Here is a 26769-nt window from a genome sequence, read left to right on the forward strand (position 1 = left end):
GCAACATTTAACAAACCCAAAATCTACTATTTACACACGCAAATCATTAAAACAAAATCCATAATCTACTATCCACACAATCGTACGTGAGCGGTTACAGAACCTAAACTATACTCTCCACATACGCTAAGAAACAATAAACAAACGTACGTGAGCGCTTACAAACACAAACACACAAACACATACCCTCACACAAAAAAGAGTCAGTGTTTATATTCACACTACTCTACATACACACATTGGCAAATCGATTGTTATTTCTTTTCTAGAGTATTGGGTAGCCCTGAAAAGGGCTGTTGGTTTTTTTTTTTAACTCCAGATGCACCTATCTAATGCTGGCACCTTCCTGGCCTGGCGCCACACACACATCTTCTTCCCCAGTCTCCTTTCACTCGTTTTGGGGGTAGAGCAGAGGCGGGATATGTGGCTTCAGAATCCCAATTTTCTGTCTCTGGGATTCTGAAATTTCTTCTCTCCTTTTCCTCCTCTTCTTTTCTTCTTCTTTCCTCCTCCTCCTCTCTCATCCTTCCCTCTTCGACAATGGCCACTGCGGCCAGTTCGTTCAAATGGCGCCTGGCATATTCCAGGTGCATCTGGAGTTCTAGCAGTTTCACAATTCTGGTGTTCATTCTGGTGGTGTTGATCAATCAACAAGGGTAGCTAGACTGCCGAACGAGTTTCAATTTATAGTGAAAGCGCGGACGTGAAGGAAAACATCCCCCTAAAAACATAAAATTGATCTTACCTAGATTATGACCAAACAACTCGCGGACCTAAAAGAAACACTCACTCACTTTTTTATACTACCCATTACTATTCTAAAAAATTTTCATTAATCACTTCAATATACTATTCACATACGCAAAACAATCAAATCAAACCCCCAAATCTACTCTCCCCACACCTCTAACAGCAAAAAAGACATGATCTTAATCTACTATCCACACCAACGTACGTTAGCACTTACAAACACACAATCTTATACACAAACACATACACTCACACTATAAAAAAAGAGTTAGTGTTTATATTCACACTACGCTACCTACACACATTGGCAAATGGATTGTTATTTCTTTTCTAGAGTATTGGGTAGCCCTGAAAAGGGCTGGATTTTTTTTTGTTTGCTATGGCAATCTTTTAGTTTCTAAGAATGCGACGTCCTCTGATGATAGACTTTCTGACGATAGGTCTCCTTCTTCGGAAAGAGAAGAAGAACTCTTTGGTGATACGACAATCGACAAAGCCTCTGTCAGGTTCAGGTTCCTGCTGCTGCTGCTGCTGCTGCTGCTGCTGCTGTTGTTGTTGCTGTTGCTGCTGTCTCTGAAGTCTGTACTTCTCTGTCCATTCTTCTTTCTCCCTGTTCACTTCTTCTCTGAAGAGCTCTTCTATCAGGTCTTCAGTGACTTTTAACATTCTCACATTCTCTATCTCTTTAGCTTTCGGTATCAGACTGTGTCCGACCCTATGCAAATTCACGTAGGCTTCGTTTAGCTTAGCTAGTTTGGAGCACATCTTCGTAGGAGGATGAGTCGACAATGGATGGTTAGACTGGAAACTTCCCCGGTTCTTAAAGTCAAAGCGCGGACGTGAAGGAAAACATTACTCCACGGTTTTCGTGCCGCAACGTTCAATGAGTGTCATGAGAGGGATAGTAAGAAGTTAAAGAGCATGAATCAACATTCTTATAGCCAAACAAAAGACAAAGGCATTTTTTTCAAAACACAACATTTTTTATTCAAAATCACTTAACACTAACAAACAACTCTAACATTTTTAACAATAATCCAACAATATAACATCAAACATTATTTTTCAAATCTCAAACATCTTTTTTTGTAGTTCACTCTCTACTTTAAACAGGGCTGACAACGTTGTGAATGAAATTGTGATTTCCACTGTTGGAAATCATTAGGCCATTGATGGACACTACGTTTCCTAGCTTGAGACAAAAGATAAGCATAATGGTCACAAAACCATCGATCTACTTTCACGTCGCTTCTTGAAGAAGAACGAGGATCAAAATGTGTCATTAAATGTTCTAAGGAATAGCCCAGGCTGCGATGATGCAGAAAATACACACATTACTGTCCACACACCAAGGAATCTGTGACTTGTAATTTCACATTATTGAATTGGGTGGTCTGAGCATTTCTTCTCATAAAGTCAATGATATCGTTTTCCAAAGGGGGCAATCCTTACGAATCGAAATATTCCACACATCCTTCTTGAGGAAAGTAAACGGCTACCCATTGGGTTCCTGGGAGATGACTGTCGTCCGTGTTGATCACATAAGCTAGATGGTCTTGAGGTTTGCGATGAGGGAGTTCATCTTTAGCACAGACGACAGGATTCCAAGAAGCCGTATACGAACTGTGGTTCAAAAGGTAATACAGTTCCCAAGTATCCATGTTTTGTGTGGGTTTTTCTTCTTCTTCACAAGTAATAATAAGTCATCAATTCGATCCTGACTTTTTGCTTGAAAATGTCTGACGAATAACCGTTTCTTCGTTTCGCCTCCTCACTCTGATTCAGGAGAGCATCGATACGATGGATCTCTTGAGTGGTTAATGGTGGACAAGAATGTTCACGCAAGTCTTTATACCACTGGTGCAACACGACTTCGTCCGAGATGAGACTCCAAGCTTCGTCCAGATACTCGTCCAATTTTTCTTCTTGACTCAACATCAGGCATTTGTCGTGTTGAATTTGACTGGGATGATCGTTTTGACATCCATAGCAATCTTTCTTGATCAATTCCGTCATTTTTTCGACCAAGTGTTTGGCGAAACAGGAGACTAAATGGGCTTCTTGTTCTGGCCATCTAGACTTCATCATGATAACTTCTTCTTTTTCCACGGTCTCCTCACATTCCATCTCCAAAGTTTCTCCACTAGGTAAAGAGGGATAACAGTCTTCCATGGCTTCTAATAGTCTAGAATGACTTCTCTCAAACTGTTGATTTCTATGGTATTATCAAATTCTGCATACAGGATGACGTTGACTGTCGCTGACAGTTCTTTTGCAAACTGAAGTTCCACACGAATCTGGCCGGATTTTATAGGGTGAAAATGTCCCTCGTCACTGCCTTGGTCTGGAGTGAAATCGAAAGCCCACAAAGCATAACCTCCTGCGTAATCTTCATACGTAATAGCGTGACTGGTGTTGGTTCCTAACTGTCCAGTGGCTTCGTACAGGGACAAGTACGATCTCAGGTAATTCATCTTCTCGTCACTAAAGTCAGGTTCGAAAGGTCGGGTATACAAGGTCTTGCCATCGCGACTGACTTCGATTTTCTTCACCTTGAAGTGATGAAAGTTGAAAGGATTTTTTTCGAAGTCTCCGTTGAAGGCTGCATTCTCGACCATACCAAGGATTAAACGCTTGGGTAACTGTCTTTGAAACAGATGATCTTCGATCATGGAATGATGGCTAGCGGGAATGGTGAACGTTTTGACTTCTACGTGTCGTATGGGATACTTGGCGGTCGTTCTGCTCAACGTCTGACTGATGTCATTTCCCACTTTAGGTAACACTTCCACGCGTCGTACGTAGAGTTTGACGTCCTCGATTTTGCTTTTAGGTTTGCTAGTCGTCTTAGTAGCATCATCATCAGCCAAAAAATGGAAAGTGACACTGCTACGATTCAGTTTCAAGCGAACATTTACCCCATTCAGCAAATATTTCTCTTGCAACCACATGTCCAAATGCAAACGATCCATCAGTTCTAAACTCTTTCCACCTTTGATTTTGTTTCGTCTTTCTTCAAAGCCGTCATTGTCTTTATTTATTTCGTCGAACTTGCCCGCTTCGTCAGGTTCCAATAGCACACAAGCATTGAGATGAGTTTTCTTGGCATCTATTCCGTACGTCGAGAGATTTTCCAGGTAGGCACGGTAAGGGTAAGTATCCATGCTGCTGCTGACCAGTTTGTTATTCAAGTACAAGTCCACTGAGCTGAACAAGGAATGCATGAAATTGTTGACGGGAGCTATATTCTCAGCAGTGGCATCTATTCCACTATCATCCTTATCTAGAACTTTGACTTTCAGGTACAAGTAACTGCTATTCAGATCGATGTAATCTTCGGGCTGTCCCTTGATTTCAAACTCGATGGGACCGGAATCTGTCAATGAGGAGACGGGGTGAAATTCCACCCATTGGGATTCTTGCATGGTCATCATGGTGGGGGGCATGGCAAACAGATCCAGTTCCGACTTGGAACAGGCATATGACCCTCGGTGCATCATTTTTTTGTTGCTGTTTCTCAATAATCGAAAACGTCTAAGTCTCGAACGGTTCTTCTTTTCTTTGCCTTTCTAGCTTTAGACGTGTGAAGTCTGGTGAAAGGGTGTTTTCTTCGTCGTCTCTTTCTGCCTTGTCCTTGCTGAATGCCTGACTCGGTAGCCTGCAAGGCATTTATAGGTGTTTCTCGTCGGCCCAAAAGGTCTTTACCCGTTTGCAGCAAGACATTTTTTGCCTGCCCTCATGAAGGCTTCTTTGGGGTTTTGTTTGTCGATGATGATATTTTGGAGAAATTCTTTGCCTTGTGTCAGTGCCGCATCTTTCAAGGTATGCAATCCGCGTGTCACCATCGGTTTCAACACCGGAGCCACCGAACGAAAAGCCGATTTTAACATATCTCCTAAACCGTGTCCTCGCTGTCGAGCAACCCCTCGGTACACTGGATACATGACTTACGAGTCGCTAGAGAACCGTTTTCGAAAATGGAGTTTCACCGTGACTTTTCCTTTGGTGAATGGAATATTTTGTCCCAGATCTCCTTTTATAGCAATGTTGACCGTGTCCAAATACGACTAGCTGACAGGCAAATAATGAGGATGTACAAATTCGCGGTGGACGTGATAAGTGTTTCCACCTTCCTCGTCAGTGGCCGTGGCAGAATTTACTTTGAAAGGAATGACACGCAGTAACGGCACGAAGGTGTGTCCCACCACGTTGTACTCCACCACATCGGAGTAAACGAAGATCAAATTAAGTCCCTGGTTCAGTTCTACCGGGAAACGAAAATACCTCGCAAAACGCCCGTTGTTGTCAATGTCTGCCATGTGAATTTTTTTGGTCTGCTTATCCGTGACCATATTGAGGTCTCCACCCAAAATGTCATACAATACAGGGCAAAATTTAATACGTATACTTTTATCCTCACTTTCAAATTTGATGAGTAGACGGTGAGACAGTTTATGGTACTCAATGGTGACACGTTTTTTTAGTCCGGTCAGAACTTTGTCAAATACTGCATAGAATTTGTCAGCGATGGCCTCCACCAGATGTTGACCACTAAAATAATGGCCTGAGTTAATTTTAAAGTGATAAACGTAAAAAGGAGAAGTGTCACTGCTGCTGCGGGGTATTGGGGTCTTGGGAAGTGATTTATGTTGAGAAGTGGTCGTCATGGTTTGCTGCACTGTTGGGTCCAGAATTTCGACGTCAAAAGTGTTTTGAAGTTTCAGTGATGTTTTTGATTTGTGTTGCGTAAATCATTTCTACCAAAGCCACTTCCCAATGGGCTTCGTGATCTAATGGGATGGCCTGAGGTAATTTGGCCGTGTAACAGCACAACGTGTTGTGGGGAAACACCTCCATGGAACTGTCACTGGGTAAGGTTAAGTAAAATTGGTTTTGGTGACTCATAATTCCAGAGTTCTGTGGCTGTCCGAGGGGTTACTGGACGTCAGAGGCGTGTCTCCGCTCAAAATGGGGTTGTTGTTGTTGTTGTTATTAGAGTGGTGACTGGCACTGGCACTGGACACAAGGTTCACGTGGTTCCCGTTCGAGGAGAATTTCAGGGAGGAATTGGGAAGCATGTAACCGATGCAACTGCTCAATAAAATGGTCCACAATTGTTTGTCTCCTTGTTGCAAACTCAGATTGGCAATGGCTGCCCCGATGACACAATACACCACGAAGATTTGGCAGAAAAAGACGATTTGCGTTTTAGGCACACGTTCTCCGCACCACACCCACAAGGGTTGTTTTTGCAAACCTTGCACAGAAGAACTGGGTGAAGGAGTGGTCAACGTAGCTGCGTCTGTGTGAAAGGGCATGATGGTCACTTCTTTTTATAGTCGATGACTTGCGAAGCGTCGATCCAAGAATCAAAACTGGGTGGATATCCTTTCCAACGTACTTTCACTTCTTTGACACGTCGTTTGCCCACTTTACGGGTTCTGCGTTCGAGAATGCTTTCGATGTCGTACACGTCGTCTTCGTTTTTGGTGACACGTTGTAACTCGGGTAAGTAAAACGTTCCTTTGAGCACTTCTCCGTTCATGTCTTCCAATTTATAGACGGCAGGATGACGGCCATGCACTCGTCCAGTGACACGAAACAATTCGGTCGTCCAGTTAGGTAAGTAACCTTTGTCGAAAGTGCGTTTGGTTTTGCCAATGCGCACCCAATCTCCTACGGCCAACTCTCCACTTTTCTTGGGGACAGCCCTCGTCGGGGACGTACCAAACAGGCGCTCAAACACCAGCACTTCGTTGTCGGGAGTCACTTCTTGCGGGTACGTCCGATGCTTCGATGGTAAGATTGGTTGTACGCTTGCACCAGGTGCGGTAAGATGTCGATGTACTTCAGAGTGTGGTGATGCGTAAAATATTTCCACATGCGTTCTTTCAAAGTGCGTTGAAAACGTTCCACGATGCTGGCCTTGGTTTTGGGATTCTCGGTGGTAAAAAAATGAATGTCACGTTTCTTTAATTCTTTTTGGAAAGCTTGGTTCAGAAATTCGGTACCTTTGTCCGTTTGCCATCGAAGAGGGTGACGACCGCTTTGTTTCAACACCCGTTGCAGGGTTCGCACTAACTCGCTGCTCGATTTGGAAGTCAAGGGCACGACCCAGGCAAATTTCGAAAAGACGTCGATGACACAAAACAAATATTTGTAGCCGCGATTGTAGCTGGCCAAATGAGAGACATCGGCTAAATCGGCTTGCCATTGATGATCGATGCCTTCCACTCGGGTGCGACTTCTGGAAAACTTGCGTCGAATGGGTTTGTGTAAAGTGTAGGTAGCTTGTTCTTGTAACCATCGTTGCACTGGAGGTAAACGGAGACTTTTCAGTCGAGTTTTGGCAGCACAATACAATTTTTGAACTCCTGCGTAACCTGCAGGATGCGAGGGATCATAGTAAATGCTGGCTAAGACTTTTTCCATTTTTCTTTTTTTGTGTTTGTGTGTTAATAAGACACCCATTCTTGGAGGATGCTACTCTTTTTCTCTTGGGGTACTTTCTTGGATTGCAATGCTTTGCGTGTGCGACCGGCAATAGGTGTTGAAGAGGAGGATGTCTGAGCGGGGGATATCGGTTCTTGTTTCACTTCTGTCTTCACTTCTGTCTTCACTTTCTTTTTCTCTTGTGATGAAGAAAGGGTGGCCATCATCTTTTTAATCCATCCAATTCTGGAGGTAGGTGGTGTTGTTAACTTGCGTACTTTTTCTGCTGGAGTTTGAAACCCTTCTTCTTCTTTTCCTTTTTCTGTCTTGGTCACTGGTAGTGGTGGTACTGGTACTGGTGATGGTGCTGGACTTTTCATCAAGGTCTTAAAATCTTTCAGAGTGGGTAGAGCTGTTTTATCTAAAGCTTTCTGGTGAAAGAGTTGCAGTAGTTGCAAGAGTTGACCGTACTTTTGCGATTTTTCTGTTTCGGACAAATCTTGGCGATCCATCAAGGACTGCAATTCGTGTTGTAACTGGGACATCTCGCTCAAATTGGGATTGGGAGGTAAATGCGGGGTGCGTTGTTCTTGCCAACGATGGTATTCCATCCATCGTTTGTAAGGCACTAAAGCCAGTTTTCGTCCTTCCATGGGGTTGTCAGGGGTCGATTCTGAGATCTTGGGACTTCAGAGGGTCTTTTTATCTTGATCCCACCAGTCCTCCCAACATGGTTCCCAAGACTCCTTTCAGTAAGGGACCTAACAAGATGGGTAAAATGCCTCCACGTTGGACCAGCATCTTCTTCTTTTGACGAATGGGAATTTTCTTTTGAACCATTTGGCGAAGAACGTGACGATGTTTGTCTAAGCATTGTTTCTGGTGTTTGGACAAAGGGATCGTGCCTTTCAAGACGTTCAAACAACATTCGCACACAGTATCGATGACCTCTTTGGAGGTCGATTGAATGAGTTTTTTTCGTAGAGGTGGAGAAGCTTTGGACAGGACAGATAACATGTCCCCATGTTTGACTAAACGTGGTGGTAGTCCTTTCCTTTTCTTTCCTTGGGGTTTTCTGGAGGGCGACATCTTTTAGTTTTCAGGAGCACCAAAAAACCCTGATACCCCCGACTTGGTCACAGGCCTTTTTTATACTGGAACGCGTCGCCACTGATTGTCTTTAGGTCGTATCAGTTTGAGGACAGGCATGACACGTCGTGCAGGGGTACGTAACGGACTAAATCGAGCCAGTTCTTGCTTGGACAAATCCAGTAAACTTTGTAACATGCCCGATCTTTCTTGGACTTTGATTTTGGGAGAAGGTACTTTGTGAGCAGCAGCCACTGCCACTAAATTGGAGGGTCCTGCCACTGGGGAAGTTCTTTTTGGGGTCATCAACGGAGAAGTTCTTGGTGTGATCAACGTATCCAAGTACTCTTCAGTTCTTGGTGTCATCAACGGAGAAGTGGATGAACGTGAGGCTGCCGGAGACGCAGTCACCGCCGTGGCAGGTCGTGGTTTGCGAGTGTAAGGTTGTGTCCTGGCCGAAGAAATCCTCTCTTGCGAGTAGTTTTCTTCTGTGGGCTTTTCTTTTTCTGGGGACTTTTTCTCTGTTTCTTTTTCTGGGGGCTTCTTTTCTTTTTCCGGGGTGGTGTCTGGTAAGAGGAGGGTCCCACCACTGGAGAAGTTCTCCTTGGGGGCCTGGTCTTTTTCTTCTTCTTGGAGCTTCGTTTGACTTTTTTCTTGGGGAGAAGTTTGGGGGCATTAGGATCCCATCTTAAGAGAGAGCGAATGATGACACCTCCTAGAGTACCGCTCCCTCCAGGTTTCAAAATGATTTGTTTCTTGGTTTCAGTGTCGATGCGGAGATCGGCCAGTTGGGTCAAAGCGACTTTGTTTCGATCAAAAAAGCGTTTGGTTTGATGAGGAATCTGAATGATTCCTTGAAGTATTTGACGTGCCGTCACCGTGAACCATCGTAAGACTTCTTTGAGACTAGCTTCTAAGACACGAGCTCGTATTTGTGGATTTTTTTCTCGACTGATGCCATACAAGGCACGAATCATTTTGACGGGAAGATGCGACTGAAGGGACGTCATGTTCACACTGTGTGTGAGACAGACGAAAAGGGTCTGAGGTTTTTATAGATTTTTTTTATGTGGAGTGAAATTAAGTCGATGACGGAGACGTGTACAGGACAGGCCCTCCGTCTTGGCACCAGTGGTGAAACAAGTGGGTACGAAATCGCAAATCCTCGGGGGTTGTAGGTTTCAAATCGACGAGTAAATAGGCGTGTGGCGTTTGAGTGGCATCGTCGTACGCCTGAGTCAGCCAAGGCGTTCCTAACTGTTTGGCTAAGACTTGCACTTGCGATTTATCTCGAGGGCTTTTAAACAAGACCACGTGATGCGCATTGAGACTGATGGTGCGATGGGCTTTACTTTGTTGAAACAGATTTTGGGTGATGTAAACGACACTGGCATTACGGTGATGCCCTTTGCGCGTGAACCACAGTTTAATTTCTTCTTTGTCTTCTCCTAACATGTCGTCAAAAATGACCAAATGGGTTTGACGGGAGTCAGAGACGATGCCGTCGTCTTCTTTAGGAATGCCTTCCACAAACACGATGGAATCGCCTTGACTTTCTCGTAAGAGGCTGTACGCCGATTGCCACTCTTTGTAACACCACACGATCCGTTGAGGTGGCCGATCGATCAAATGATGTTTATGTTCGATCAAACGTTTGACGAATTCGGTTTTGCCTGAACCGCTAGGTCCAGCAATGAGCATGTTAAAAGGATGGCGAAGATACAAAGCCTCCCAACTGGCACGATCTAAGTGTTCGTCGATGACTTTGACAGTAGAGGAAGAGGGAGCAGAGACAGCAGAGGAGGTAGCCATAGTGTGAGAAATGTCACTTGTGACACGAAAACAAACAAGACAAGAGCTTATATACTTTTTTCAGAACACGTTTATTGAATGTTTCAAACATGAATACGAAAGACAAAAATACATAAAAGCCAAAGGCTTCAGTACAAGAATAAAAGGCACATGATAACCATTAACGTGGAATAAAAACAAGTGTCTGTACAACAACATGTTTTGGGTAATGTTCTGACCAGTTCTATAGTTGGGGGTAAGATCACACAAGTGTCCTCCCGAAAGGGTCTTTCAGGCCTGTCCACGACAGTCCCGTCCTGGGTAACGGGTTCTTCCGGCACTGTCACTAACACAGGTTAAAAAGTGACTTTTTTCCTTGAACAAACCTCGTGCATACTGGGCCACTTCTTGGGTCCAAGCCTCAAAATCCCATTCTTTCCAGGCACGGACATCTGTCCAATGGGGATGTAAGTCACAAGCTACACACACATCGTCATACACGTCTTGGGTAGCTAAAAGTTGACGGATCTTTTTTTCCCGTAGAGGTCGAGAAGTATCCAGATGAAAACGCAAGGCTTTGAGCAAAAGGAGTTTTTAGTGACCATTTAAGGCCATGGGGGATGTGGTAAGTACTGATCGTAAAGAGTCCACAAAGAATCGGCTGGTAAACGAAATCCCAGAAAACAAGTCACTAAGACACACACCACTTGTCGACCCAAATTGAATGGATGGAGTTCCTGTAATAATCGATGATCATGATCCACGGTTTGAATATGGTCAATGAGTTCCTTCCACGGAATCTATTCAATAATATGTGACATAATCCGTGGCATGGCAGCCTGATTTTATAGTCTCTTTGTTTCGGAAGCAATAAAGGTAATTTCTAACTAGACATGTTCGTTCTCCAGTAGGGAATTTAAATGTTACATACTGTAACCGAAACGCCAGAGTTTGTCTAGATGTTTCGTCTTCCGCTAGGCAGATTCCACATAACAAATGTTGGTAATCCTTTAACTCGTCTTCCTCAATACGTTGCAGTAGGTGAATCTCGAAGTAACCAAAATTACGAACGTCTAGTTCATCATTCACAAACTGAAAGTGTTCAAAAAGGTCTGACCACTGAAAGAATTTCTGACGAATCAGTCCTCTTATACCATTTAGGTACCAGTGGTTAAAGATCTGGTGACGTAACGGATGCAATTGTTCTTTACGTTTGACTTGTATTTTCACCAGCTCTCGGTAAATCCTTTCTCTCAACTCCACAGGCAAGCCCAAAATGTTCTCTTGTAAAGTATCCATAAGTATATACACTGTTTTTGGAATCCTTGGGTGGTGGCCAATAGCCTCGTTTACCTTTGTGCCTGATGTAATATCCACTCATAATCAGTCTTCTTATACTTTGGAACAGAGCATAATTTAAAAACGGTTGAATAACTTTACGTTTGCGTTTCACTTGTATTTTGATCAGTTCTCGGTAAATGCGTTCTCTCAACTCCACAGGAAAATCACGAATGTTCTCTAGCAAAGTATCCATGAATAGGTCATAGTAAATCCTCTTTTTGTCTGACACAAGAAATGTATTGTTTGCACAGACATGGCTTTACTTCAGTGTCGAATTTAAATCGTTTAGTTACTAATTTACACATTACAATTCGTTCAGAAGTTTCCTCTTTCACTAGGTTGACATTGTGTAAAAGATGTCGGTAATTCGTTAACTCTTCCTCTGGAATTCGATGCAGTAAGTTTACAATGTAGTAGATAGAATAATCCAGAGCAAACCAATCCTTTTTAAAACTAGGGGATCGTTGATCAATGTCTGTCCAATGGAACACTTTCAACTGAATCAGTCCTTGTATAGCCTTCAGGTACCAGTGGTTCAAACACCGGTGACGTAACGGATGCAATTGTTCTTTACGTTTCACTTGTATTTTGACCAGCTCTCGGTACATGCGTTCTCTCAACTCCACAGGCAAAGCACGAATGTTCTCGTGTAAAGTATCCATGAACAGATTATAGTAAGTTACTTCAATGTCTCGGTCCCACTAAGGGTAAGTAATGACAATTTGGTGACCATCGAGCATGTTCTACGTAGGCCGAATCTTGCGGTTCCCAGTGGTGAAGTGACACACCGCAACTGAAGCACTTGACTTTATCTCCTTCGCCCAAGTAGAAAAATCCGGCTCTGGCTAATTCTTCGCGGGTCTGGCCTCCCAGATACTTAGGCCATTTTCCTTTGAACGATTGAAGACGATTTTCAAAGTCGCAGTATTCCGACCAACGCACAGGAAACGAATATTCGTCTTTCACAGGTTCGTTTCGATGAGGGTTGGGTGACATGAACAGGAGTTTGCTCAGGGCTGAATGACATCCGTAGGGGGGTAGACGTGAAGGTGAACATTCCCCTTTAAAACGAAACCCAGTAAAATGTCCAACAGGACGAGCGGCATCACTTTCACATCCCTCAGGTTTGACACGCACAGCATCACTTTCCATGATAGGGGTAGTGACACTAAAGTTCCCATGATGCTTTACGGCATCGCTAAGGTCACAACGTACAGCATCGTACCCATCGCAAGGCTCACAATCGCATTCCACTTCAGAAGCCCCACACTTGAATTGTGCCTTTCTAAACAACTTGTTTTGTGTTTCTCTGAAAGTATTCATCTTGTTCGCTAGGTCTTGGTAGTCCCAATGAACTATCGATCTTGACCATAGCCCCTTTTTATATACAGACCAATACCGACGTGTCCATACGGTAAGGTGAAATGATTGGGAAGTCGAACTCGCTTCTGGCACACGATTTGATAGACTTTTTCCAAGGGCCGACTGACGATGTGGTAAGGGGGTAAACGTACAATCTTGTTCGGTTGATAGGTGGTCACTTTAAAGTTTGCATCCTCTCCCGATTGCAAGGCTTCTTTCAATACCCCAAAGTTGACCACACGACTGGTACGATAATTCAGAGTCAGTCCTTTCACTTTGCACGTCGTGTGCACTTCTCCTTGTGGGTCCCGGTATTCGTAGCCGTAATTTTTGGGGCCGCCACTGACGAAACTTAGAATCTTGTCGTCGGGATGCTCGTCTGTCCAGGCTCCTAAACGGTCTCCTTCGATGTCAGGGTGCTGTTGACTCGGGTGATGGATGTAAATGCAACTGTCCGTGTCAAAGTACAGGAGGCGTTCTCCTAACAGTTCCAAAGCTTCGTACAATTTTAAGCGAGCATGAGCTGTCACGTAAGCCGCAATGATGACATTTCCAAAAGGGTCGTCTTGTACAAAGTCCAGATCTTCATCGTAATTGACCAAGATCAAATCCTCGCGAACGACGTCCACGTGTTTCATGTATTTGGTTTTGTCGTGAATCATCTGGAAGTAGCGGGAAGGTTCTGTCAAATATTCCGTCTTGGGTAAACACGGGCGTTGTGCCATTTTACCCCACAAGCAATTTAACATCACTTTGGCAAACGATCGCCTGCCTTCGTTTTTCTCGATGTGGTCTAAAGTGATGCCTTCTTGTTCATAGTATTTCTCTTTGAATGCCTTTTGGTCTTCGGGAGTGTGACACCAGGACGGATAGCCGCTGGCTTCTTGCTTCAGTTTCAAAAAGGCATCCACGTAGTCGGCGAAAATGCCTTTCTGACTGGGGTCACCCTTGTGGTATTGTTGTGTCTTGGGAAAGTGGTAAATTTCGTACACTTCTAACAGTTGGTATCCCATGTCCAGAGCTTTGAACAATTCTACGCTGACCCAGGTTCCCGTCAAAGCCCGTTCTTCCTGGGTGTGCGGACAAGGTTGGTCTTGGTTGCACGTTTCGGCACAAGTACGGCACAAAGGAAACATCAGTTTGCCTTGGCAATGGTGAGGTAACACACGATGGTACAAGTCCGTGGGAGGCAAAACTTTGTACTTGATCAGACCTTCGTATTGTCGAATGTTTTTCAGATCGATGTGTTCCGTCAGCAACTGTGGGTGCCCTACAGGAAAGCGACAATATTTGCACACGTAGGGATACAGCGAACACACGTCCAAGTATTTGATTTCTTCTCCTTTCTCTTCGTCGGCTTGGTACAGCAAACAGGTGGCATTGGTCCTTCCTCCGTACAAACTATCCCTCGGGTTCAGGGGGTCCATGAACTATTAACTTTCCACGAGGCGTTTAAATTCGGGATCGTTTTTCAAACGGTGATCGTATTCGTGTTCCCACATTTCCACCACTTGGTATCCTTCGGGGTCGTAATAGTGAGCCTCAGGTAAATGGGGTAGAACGGCGTGTTGATTGGCTTCCGTATTGAAAAAGTGTGGAAAGTACCCTTTAGCCATTTCTGTCATTCCAAACGTTTTAGGCATTCGGCTCAAAGGCATGGCCAAGTAGCTCATCGAATCTTTAAAATGTACTTGTCCCACTTGCATGAAAATGGTTTTGGCTCCGTTCAAAGTCACTTTAGGACGCTCGGTGCCTTGTTCCGTATAGTACCTCAAAAGAAACTGTCCATCGTATCCGGAGAAATTGTGAGCCATCACCGTGGCATGACGATGACAATCTCCGTAACGTTCGATGTCCTCTTGGCTCCACGTCTTGTCGATGGGGTCTAAAACCCATTGGGCAAAATCGGCTAACGAGTTCGGTCCCCGAAAGATTTTTTCACGCCCTCCGGGAATCTTGCTGCAGTGAGGACAATGACTGAAGATAGGTTTTTGAATGCACTTCTCACACGCTCGATGAGCCACGCAGAAATTAGGAATGTGAATGCCGGTCTCTTGCATGCATTCGAAATCAAAAAAGATGAAATTGCCTTTCTTCTTTTGACCGTCCTCTTTCTCTGGTGGGGGTTGGTATTTTTGCACGTAGCATTGGTGTTCCAAGTCCACGTTGTGATGACAAATGTGACATTTTTTCTTTCCTGAACATACGTGTGCCTTGACACTGTTGGTACGTAGGCCTTGTCCACACGTAGGGCACAATCTCAGCAGTTGACAAGCACATTTCTACTGTGAACCTTGCGTCTTCAAATGTTGTTGGTAACAGGTAGGGCTGACAAATGTGCGCAGACAAGTTGAACAAGGCACTGGTCCTTCGCTCAGACAGGGTGGAGAGGCCAAACATCCTGAGCATTTCAATCCACAATGCTTGTGTTGCTCTCGATTATTATAACCATGGTCACATTTCTCACAGTAATAACCGTATCCTAAGAATCCGGTGATACTGGTAATGGTATCGAAATGGTCATCGTGATAATAAACATGAATGTATTTTCCGTCCTTAAAATCTTTCCCTCGAAACAACAGAGGCCCACGTATTTCTTGAGGGTACACTTTCAAGGTGTATCGTGGAGCTAGGACATCTTGCAATTTTTGCATTTCAGGAATGCAACAGGGTTTGTCTTTGGGCAAGTCGGCTTGTTGCAATAGGAGTTCTACTTCGTTTCGTTGTTTGGCTCGGTCCGATTGTCGAATAGTTTTCCAGGCTCTTTTCCATTCTGTCGTGTCGTTCTTGTTGGCATAGGTTCGTCCCACCACGATGGCTCGGGCTAAACACATCTGGTCTTGAGAATTGTGAATTTGGACGAGGCTACGCTTAATGCTGCGAAGCTCGTTCACCAATAACACCTTATTGCGTCCGGTCCCTTGAGGAGGAGAGACGTGGGTCATGTCCACTGTGGCTTTTCCATCGGTGATGTCAAACTGGTCATTGGATTGTTGCACGTGTTGAATTTTGTCCATGACTTTGGAAGCAGTCAATTCTGCAGGGGTGCTAAACTCGATCCAAACAGGGGATTTCAAACCGTCGTGTTGTATGGAAAGTCTCAAGCGATCGTCTTCTTTGGGTTGACATTGTCGCTTGAGTGCGGTGAGCAAAGAATCCCACACCCCAGTGATGAACCCTTCTGCTTTCTCTAACGGTACTTCAGCCTTGAAATCTTTAAACTTCACCGTGTATTTGTAAGCCGTGGTTCTAAATTTTCTAGAGGAGCGCTTTTCCGTCTCTCGAATGGAATAGTATTTTTCAGGGTTGACTAAGGTTGGCGAACTTGGTTTAGAGGGTTCGGATTCTGGTTCACTCATGTCCTCTTCAAAATCACTGGCATGAATTTGTGCCAAGACTTCAGCCCTGGTACGAGGCAATAGATCACGTTTCTGCCTCTTACTTTCTTCTTCTTCTTTCTTCTCGAATGAATAGGATCGTTTCATCTTGAGTAAAAAACGTCAAATGACTCAATTGTAAACACCATGGACTAAATTTTTGTCATGGCAGACCAGAGTATATAAAAGGGTGTGTGTCTTGTCCTTTCACTATTCATTTCACTCTCTAACCGAGCACAACGATGGAAGAGACTACACAAATCGAACGTTTCATCAGAGCTTTGCGAGGGGTCATTAGAAAATTCTCTTCAGACCAGCCCATGGACTGCTCTCCTTCCTTTCGAGATAAAAGTCAAGATACTTGCTATATCTGTCAGAAGAAAGGGCACTGGTCTTCAGAGTGTCCAGACCGTCGAAAAAGAAAAAAAGGGGCTTGAAAAGACAAAAGTCAAGATACCTGTTATTATTGTCAAGAAAAATGACATTGGTCTCCAGATTGCCCAAAAAGGAAACAAAAGGAGTCAGAAGAAGAGAGGGATTCTTCAGAGGAAGAGAGGGATTCTTCAGAGGAAGAAGAGGAAGAAAGAAGACAATTCTTTTTACAAGAGGCAAGGAAAAAGGAGAAGAAAAGAGGAAGGGAAGAAAGTGAGGAGGAAGAAGAGGAAAAGCCTGTGACGGTGAAGAAATTGAAAAAACAGAGACTAAAGAGTGAGACAGAAGAAGTCTATGAACTTGTTAAAGTGCTCTGTTGTGAATTGTGAATTGGATTGTAAGTATGGATAAAAGAATAAATTAATTATATAAGGTAAGTGTCTTTGAGTTTTGATTTTAAAATAAGAAGCTACACTCACGCACTCATATATACGTACTATAGGGGTAAAATGGGTTTTTTATGTTGTTGATTTTTGAGTTATTGGCAAATTGAAAGGCTATCTCTTTTCGAGAGACGTGGGTGGCCCTGAAAAGGGCCTTTTATTGGTGTAGGGGTGAGTTTAAGCAATCAACTTTAACTGCCTTAAGCCTTTGCCACGGCCAAGGCCTACTTCTGGACTGCGTACTGTTGATGATGATGATTGGGTCGAAATCACTAAGGGTGGTAAGGTAGGCTTAGTCACAGGGTTAACGTGTTTAGCTCGGGAAGGTCGTATTCTCTTCGGTCCTAATAAAGAAGTCTGATACATTTGTTTCAGACTTCTTAACTCCGCTAAAATGTCCAACAGTACCGTGACCGTTTGATTTTCACCCTCTTGTTTCTTTGCTGCTACTTCTTCTTGCTGTTGTTGCTGTTGTTTTTTTCTTATCTCTTCTTCTTGTTGCTGTTGCTGCAGGAGAAAAGCTTGTTCCGCTTCCTTTTGTCGTTGTATAAATTTCTCCAATTCTTCTTTCTGTCTCTGTCTAAAATTCTCCACTTGCGGTAATGAAGAAGGTAACGAAGGTTCCGGAACAAATTCTTGCGAGGTAAGAAAATCCACAAAATCCCAATTCACCTCTTCTGAAAGTAAGTCCGGGTTCCCTTGGGCGGTCTCCACTGCTGGTGCACCCCAATGGATCGTTTTCTGAGTTTCCGTCATGTTGAATCACTGTCGCATAGACTGACTGCACACAGGCGCTAGCGAATCTATATAGACCACGTGACGTCACAGACTGCTCTCTTCGGATTGGATGCGGGCTGACTGAATTTTGTAACACGTGTTCGGATTGGTGAATGAACTCAATCCGTTTCAATCCTTCCTCTACCTATAAATAAGCGCAGTTCACTGCATTGATTCACCTGTTCTGGTCGCCTCAAGATGTGGACCACAGTTGATTCATCCACCCTTGTGTCTTCAATGATGTTTAGGACGGACATGCTCATGTATGTCCGGTCCAAGTGGACTGTTGTTGATAGGACAGATACTAGTCTATGGATGAGAAGAGTTTACATAGAAAGACAAGGATGTCTCAAGAGGTTACTTATGTATGGACCTGCAGTTAGAAGGAGTTTAAGAAGAAGAAGAAGATGTGACAGATGCCATCTATGTTAATATTAACATAAACCCAAAGGCCCTTTTCAGGGCCACCCACATTTCTCGAAAAGAGAATGACTTTCGATTGCCTACCCCTTTTTTTTAACTTTTTAAAAAAATAAAAATAAAAAAATCCCATGTTTAATTTCCCTTGACGCTATACAGTCCCACCCTGTTTAAATTCCTTTGACGCTATACAGTCCCCTATTCCCATGTTCAATTCCTCTTGAGGCTCAACAGTCCCACGATTTTTCTCCATGTTAAATTCCCTTGAGGCTATATCGTCCCACGATTTTTCTCCATGTTAAATTTCCATTGAGGCTATAGTGTCCCGGGGGGGTCTGTAATGCTAATTCCCATTGAGGCTATAGTATCCCCATTCACTACTGCCCTGAGTTCTGGAAGAGTCCATATTTCTATTTCATACTGCAAAGAAATCAAACCGACGTAACAACATTATGGCCGAATACAGTCGTATAGGAAAGCTGGTAACACCTGAAGAAAAAAAAAATCCTCTCATTCAGGGCATATTGCGGCATCGAGCAATTTAATGTAAACAGACCACCCTGTTTGCATGTATTTCAATGAGATATGTTACACTTTATGTCGATTTGAACGGTGTTGAAATACTTCGCGATCGAAACTAATTAGTTACTTTTAGGTACATTTAACGACGCTAACCTGTAGAATCTCTGAGCTACAAACACGGATACCATTCGTTATGCTGTTCGGAACGAACTACAATAACACCTTGGGACCAGTGTACTTTCTTTATAATATGTTCGGATTAATGAGTCTTTATCAAATATATATTCTAAATATTGAATCTTTGAATCAAGGAACCTATTTTCAGATACGTTCGGACATGTGAATCTTTTTGAAATATTTTCGGACAAAATAAGCATGGACTAATGAGTGACGTAACTTGGTTTTAATATGTTTATTTGCACAAGATATAATATGCGTTTACAAATTAATTATGCGGCACGGAGAAAGTAAAATAACGAATCTCTATCCCGATGCTGTATTATGGCGGGCTCTATATTATCGCGGCAAACTGGATTTTCCGATTAATTTTGAACACATACTGTTTAGCGGTTATTTACAGATGTAAAAACTAGTCAGTAAGGACACAAATATCTTATAGCACAATTTCCTATAAAATGTCTACTTTTTTATAAAGTGCATGCAATTACGATGATCATCATATACAAAACTCAAGTCGAACTTGCAATACCTGCATTGGCGTTGATGTTTGATGATTATAGGTCATACACTGATAGTGACATTCATGTCATTACAAGGTTACACTTGGAATTTAATTCCATGGTAGACAAAATAAATGGACCAAAGTTAACAAAACGTTTCTTATGATCCTACTTATCCTACATAAATAGGAAAGCAATACTGTTTTTAAAATCAGTAATATTTCAGTATTAGTACTAATATAATAATAGATTCATTTGTCTGTATAGATTTTTTTTCGTCAACATGGCAAATAAAATTCAGATCATTAGATATATATTTTTTTTATTTTAATTTCTAGCGTTGTTATCATGCATTTTAACTTAACTGGCATTAGTGTATTCAGTTTAGTCATTGGAACCTTTATTTTGATGGTAATATTCAGCCAGTGAAATCGTGGACATTCCATCTTATCACAATTTTCAAATTTATGTTTATTATAATATGTGCATGCTACCATGCGTAAGTTAGGTGACCTACTGCGATATATAGAGTTGTTCCCCCATGGTACGATAATCTTGTTCAGCTGCGATATGCGGTTTTATTTACATTTACGTGATTAAATTGACAGAGATTTTTTTTATAGGAATAGATGAGGAAAATTCAGAAAAACTTTACAATTCGTAACAATGCAGCAATATCAGATCGGGTTTATTTGTACCGATAACAACATTAAGTACCGCGATAATACAGCATTCAGTGCTACGTCAATGTAAACGAACAGTAAACCAGACCAAAAATTTCCCTGGAATGGAAAACGAAAGTAGAACGGAAGATAATTAACGGAAGATAAAACATGAACTTTTGATACAGATGAGACGAAAATCAGGTTAGAAAATCAGAGCTCTATTTCAAGATGGCAGATATATCAAGTAGCTGTGTATTAATCAAAGGATTATCCCCTGATGCTACAGAGCAAGATCTTCAGAGGTGTTTGGATAAACGAAACCTAACAGTGTTGAAGGTTCATAGCCATAGTGAAAGCAGAACAGACAAGAGATGGATTCTTTTGTTTTCCAGTTCAGAAGGTTATCTCTTTTAATTCACTTAAATTATATTTAAATCTCTTTAACATAACTAACCAAATCCATGTATAGTTTTTCCTCTCAATCATCGTGCTTTGGTAGTATGATCCCTGTATAATATTTATCGATGTTCATTGGTCTTTATGAGGTCACATAGTAACCACCCCAGCTGATTCGATCCCTTTAATCTAGCGATTTGGGTACTCAATGTAGAATTAAAGTGTTATGACGCTATGGAACTATATAAAAAAAAGACCCCACCTCCACCCCTGACGATTTCAATGAGTTGCGCCGCCCCCTCCCACAAGTCCTGGGCAGGATCCTTGGAGCATCTACTCCATTATTTGCCCATCCTTTTAAACTGATCATGCGTTCTTCTGACTGAGTGTTTCTCTATGTGCATGACAAATAATTTTAAATAAATAAAGATAAAAGATACAGTTGTTTAACTTCATTATTTGTAGGGATAGATTGTCAGGGGACCTAACTCTTTATAGCTTCCCAATTTCTTTTGCTGCTTAACAGTGATTTGTTTTTAAGGGTATTTTGTTATATTAATTTTGATATATTAGAATGCAAAAGCATTGGAACCCGACATAATAAACATCCACATATATGTGACATTAAGCAGCTCATAGACTCAAAAGTAATAAAATTTTAAAAGAATTGAAATTCCCATACTTTTTATTTTTATATATTACGATATTTTAATCATAAACACTGGAGGCGGTCAACCAGTTGAATATATCTCTGTAATTTTGTATTTCTAAGTGAGCTCTGTTTACATTCTGAAGCCTCAATCCAGTAGACCTGCTTGGTTGTTTCAGCAAGATGGAAATAATCTGTGCATATGCCAAGTTATTCCCAAGATATTTATCACATTGTCAGTTATAAATCTTATTGTGTGAAACTTAATTTAGTATGATGATTTCGGTGAGGTTATTATATATATATATATATATATATATATATATATATATATATATATATATATATATATATATATATATATATATATATATATATATTCATTCAAGCAAATGTTCCTTCCCAAATTAATGCATTCAATTTAACTGAGGACACTACTGCAAAGAAGTTAGTCTGCTATTCAATATATATATATATATGAATGACAAAGAATTTTCTAAATAATAGTAGCTTTGTTATTAATTTTTCATATTTCCTTCCTTACATACTTAAATGTCAACAAACCCAAAGTCAGTGCAATATTTATTTTATAATGAAGATACAGCTTTTCATCTGAGTATGTACAAGCAGTTGCTTGTGGAAGAAAAATCATTTGAATGCTTATATATAAGTAGAGGATTTTTTCAACATGTGTACAATAATGTACTTATTGAGTCATCAGTTAATGTAAAATGCCATTATGGAGTTTGTTCCACATTGGTTTGGTAAATAAAAGCATTTTCTATTTTTTTATTGAGTTTCATATAACTTAAACATGGATATATTATGTAGAAATTAGTTTATAAACACACATGATAAAGTTTTTATGAAGGTCCATAATTTGTGTGAAAATTAATATTGGGTAGGGAAAGGGTACATGTATTCCTCTTGAATATTGCATTGGGCAAAGGGTACATGTATTCCTCTTGAATATTGCATTGGGCAAAGGGTACATGTATTCCTCTTGAATATTGCATTGGGCAAAGGGTACATGTATTCCTCTGGAATATTGCATTGGGCAAAGGGTACATGTATTCCTCTTGAATATTGTGTAGAACAAAGGGTATATTTATTCATGAGATGAGTTCTGACAAATGTGACTTACTATGACTTTCATTGTTTGTCCTAATTAAAAATGAAGCTATAAACTTATTTTGTACCACAACCAAGAGTTTTAGACTTTATTTATTTTAATGAAATCATGTGGGACTACGTTTTTCTGAAAACTGATAAATACATTTTTGGAATTAAACATTCAATTCATGTGGAGAAAGTATCATATAAGAAACAGTTCAGACTTGATTGTTATCATTCTTAGATGTATCTCCACTCATAAACAGCTTGGTTTGGTTGCAAAAGCTGGTACTTCATTATTCATGTTCTATCCTTATTATTGGCACAGTGTCATCAGTTATGATGTGTTATAACAATGACATTATGTCATATTCATTAGAATTGTAACAGTAGACTTTAAACCAAAATACTAAAAACTGCATGCCTATCTTTTCACAATCGTAACTACATGCAGCTGGTAAAACATTTCAAATAACTATAATATTTGTCAAACATCCTTATTGCATGATTGCAAAAAGTCACGTAAGTGCTTGGTTATGGTAATTGATCCAGAAGTCAAGCACTTACATTGTCAGATTGAGCATCTTTATTGTTGATGTATAATATGTTTCTTTACACTCCAGGAATTTGTGCATTATTGTCTTTTTTACATGAATTCATGGAAGAACTTTTATAATCATGTATCACAAGATAAAATATTATTTCAAAAGAACTTTGTTTGTATCACGCATTTTGGCCCATATTTTAAGGATGTCAAATTTTTTACTTTTGTCTTTTATTTGATATACTTCTGAAAGAGTTTATGTTGTATCTTATAAGCGTACATGTCTTGAAATGTGGATTCTATTCAGCATGACTATGTACAAGACTAGAAAATTGGAAAACAGTTAAATCATATTGAAAGTCCCTACTACATATATCCATTGCTGATATGTAATCAAACTAACAAAATCTTTATTTTAATTCTGCAGGTTGTTTTCAGTAGTTTTAAATATGATGTCTGGACCAGCCATGAAACATTTTAAATTAGATGTCTAAAGCACTCAGTATTATAATTATGTATTTGCCATTGTCTCTAAACCATCCCATTATACATAAATACATATAAATTAAAGTGTTCCTCCCCTTTAAAATCCATAACATGTTACAGTTTGGTAACAGTTCAGTATTAATAGAGTTCCGTATTATTCTAGCTCTAAGGTTTTTAAAAAAATTAACGAGTTGGCAGATTAGGAAGTTTTGATGTGTCAAAAATTGATAATAGTACCAACTTCTATGTGAAATTTCTTATGTAATCTCTAAACAATTTTCAGATTTCTTGTAAAGTGTCATGTTCATCTTAATTGTTGTAATTGAAATACATTGATGATTATTGATGAAATGTATTGAACAGCAATTATTTCAGATATTTTATTTGCTAAGTTAAAGAAACTTAAAGACTGTGATCCCTATATGTGTACTGTATATTGAGAATTAACAGGAATTTGTTTAAACCATCATTTACCCTCATGTATCATCATCTTGTTTTAACCAACATTTGCATAATGTATTGCACTATTGATCCATTTTGTTCTATGGCATGTCTATATCAAGCCAAAATATTGTTTTTGTTTTAGCAAGTTCCCTAGATATGCCAAGGGTCAATGTAGAATGAATATGTTATTTATAAAATTGCTATGCATTCTATATGTTTAGCTATAAAATTGATACTTATGTTTTAACAAAGATTTTTTTAAAAACTGAACAGATTTCATAAATAGTTTGTTGTATTATACTGAATTTATGTAAGTTGCTTATTACTGCTTCCTCCCAAATATCTTACGACTCTTTGGTCTTCAACCAAGTAATAGAAAATAGCAAAAACCAACAAGTTCGATAAAATTCAACAAATAATTTATTTCCATAGATGACGAAGTCCAAATTTTAAAGAACTTACAGTACTCTGAATTAAATTACAAATGGTCCTAAGCATTTTATCACAAGTCCAAAAGTATAGAGTATTCTAAATGAATTCCAGTTATGTTCCAAATGAATTCCAATCTTGAAAGTGCTGATGTTCAAACAGCCTGGAACAGTGTTGATGTACTGACAGTCCTGTTGTGTCACAATCACATAATCACATAATCCAAAATGAATTTAAATGAATTCACAACAATCCCAAAATAGTGAATTAGTCCAAAAGTATTAATGAGCATTTTGTAATTCCAGTGAATAATTTTAATAAATAAATCCTTTTAAATTAAACTGAACACAACTAAAATTGCTTCCTCTAAAGACCGATGTTAAGACAGCAGTAAAGAAGTTCTGTTTATTTTTCTCTTATATAAAACTAAGACACAATAACAGAACCAGAATGAGGGTAATTTTCACATCAAATTCATAAACAAGAACCTTCTAGAAACTAGATAACCATGTTTATTTCCAAGCAGTAATGATTTTAATGTATAATCTAAAATCATAGAAAAAAATCAGCCATGTATTATGTTGTATTTTTAAAAAAAGACATTAGCCAGGTAGACTCAAATTCCTACCTTCACTTATGGATAAAGTTCAATCACAGAATACAAATTAAATATACAATACCATATACTATTGGACAAAAGCCAATACTTAATACCAATTACTTAATACAAATTTTATATACAAAAACAGTCATATCTTTGGGTTTTGAAATGGTTATCAGATAAGTGTCATTTTTTAAAAGAAATTATTGAAAGATAAACTGGTTCTCTTTTTTTATTCTTTTCATTAATTGCAGCTGCAAGAGATTTTATCAGGCAAGGAAGCTGGAAAGTTAATCTGCCATCAGGGGAGGTAACTGTGACTCCAGACTACTGTTCTGAGTGTATTGTTCCTGATGATTGGATTGAGAAACGTGAGGTAAGTTTTGTCAGCAGCATTTCGAAAGCAGCCATTTATCAAGGTATGTCATTTTTGCCTGAAGTTTATACTTAATGTTGCCTTTTAAAATAATGTTTAAACAGAATATGAGTGGTATAACCTTTTGAACACACATTCCACTTTAATTATCATGTAGCTATATGGGGGACAAGTCATGGCTTGGTCCAGTTACAACCATAGCAGTAAGATTATTGTGCTTGATGAAGAGATTTTTCCAGCAGCATTTTTCTAGAACTTCAAGCTTTGTTTTATCCTGTGGGATCCTAATTTTAGTCTTCTGGAACTTCAAGCTTTGTTTTATCCTGTGGGATCCTAATTGGAATCTTCTGGAACTTCAAGCTTTGTTTATTTTACCATAATGATACAGGCTTTTTGTCGTCCTTGACAAATAATTTTACTATTCTGGCAAAAAAGTCTTTGTTCAGTTTACCTTCAAAAATAGGCCTTTATCCTGACTGTTATTATGTTTTTTATTAACTCAGTATACAAATTGATATTTATTCTCATTATATTGAATTAGGAGAGCAACTACCCCTTTTATGCTATTAATTCATTTTGTCATGATTTTCAATGAAAATGCAGGAGTAAGAAACAATTATTCTCCTCAGATCAAGAATTGACATGGAGGGCTTCACAAATCCACTTTCCTGACTCCTGTGATAAGCTTTAATTCAATACAGACAAGCTTATGTTTGCAAAGTACTTGTATGTAAGGCAAGTCTAACAGTCTGTAAGAGAGAGAAAGAGAGAGAGTGAGAGAAGGAGAGAGAGAGAGAGAGAGAGGATGTATTCATTACATTATGCTTTATGTTCTGCAAGTTTTGAACTCTGTAATCTTGCCACAGTACATATATGAGAATCTTTCGTTCATGTTTGTATGTACCACAGTACATATATGAGTATCTTTCTTTCATGTTTGTATGTACCACATTACATATATGAGTATCTTTCTTTCATGTTTGTGTGTACCACATTCTTCAAAGAAATAACTTCTGGCAGTTTCTTTTGATCCTTTATTTCAGGGATATTCAAGCAGAATTGATAATATGTATGACTGTACTGTTTAAAACAAGTTTTAACAAATAGGAAATATTTGTAATATTTTTCATAAATGGGATTAACTAACTTTTAAGTCTGAACTTAGACATGGCAGTTGGTGAGCTTGAATGTGCCAAGATTGTCAACTCTAAACAAACAGTATGTCAAAAATTGTTTTGAAACATGTCATTGATTTCATCCTGACTAGGCAGTTTTCAAAGAAAATATTTTCACACAGGCCTAGGGCTGGTGATTTTAAAACAATTCAGAAGACCTGTCTCAAATTTCACATGTCCAAATGGTCCCTAATATTGCTTAGTTTTTTTGTCACAAAGCATTGTACTTTAAATTTGAAAAGAAATTTAAAAAATCATAGCAAATTGTCTTGTGTGTTTATTCAGGTCTCTAATTATTTCATGTAAAGAAATATTTTCCTCTATGTCCTAACATCAACAAATGTCCTGTTGCTATATCAGTGTCCTCCTTACTGCATCAGCAGTGTTGATGCTCATCAGCATCCGAAATGTATCTTGCTTAATAATTTCTCTTTACACTTTTGATGTTGTTTTTAAGTGAAACTTAATGTTTAACCAGAGTTGCATTACACTAGTGTCAGCATGAGCAAGGGATAACTGAATTATTAGTCATTAA

General features: G+C 40.0%; 1 protein-coding gene across 1 annotated transcript in view; it reads left to right on the forward strand.

Moving 5' to 3' along the window:
• The first annotated feature begins 20181 nt into the window (after positions 1–20181).
• The window catches only part of LOC149794969 (protein mono-ADP-ribosyltransferase PARP14-like), a 137181-nt gene continuing 130593 nt past the window's right edge, over positions 20182–26769 (forward strand). Inside the window, exons 1-2 of the mRNA XM_089964629.1 lie at positions 20182–20421; positions 24938–25059. Coding sequence (XP_089820755.1) covers positions 20250–20421; positions 24938–25059 — 294 coding nt within the window. The 5' untranslated portion in view covers positions 20182–20249. The remainder of the gene's footprint in view (positions 20422–24937; positions 25060–26769) is intronic.

The sequence above is a fragment of the Sinohyriopsis cumingii genome, chromosome 7, assembly GCF_028554795.1.
Source record: "Sinohyriopsis cumingii isolate HCF-2022 chromosome 7, ASM2855479v2, whole genome shotgun sequence".
NCBI lineage: Eukaryota > Metazoa > Mollusca > Bivalvia > Unionida > Unionidae > Sinohyriopsis > Sinohyriopsis cumingii.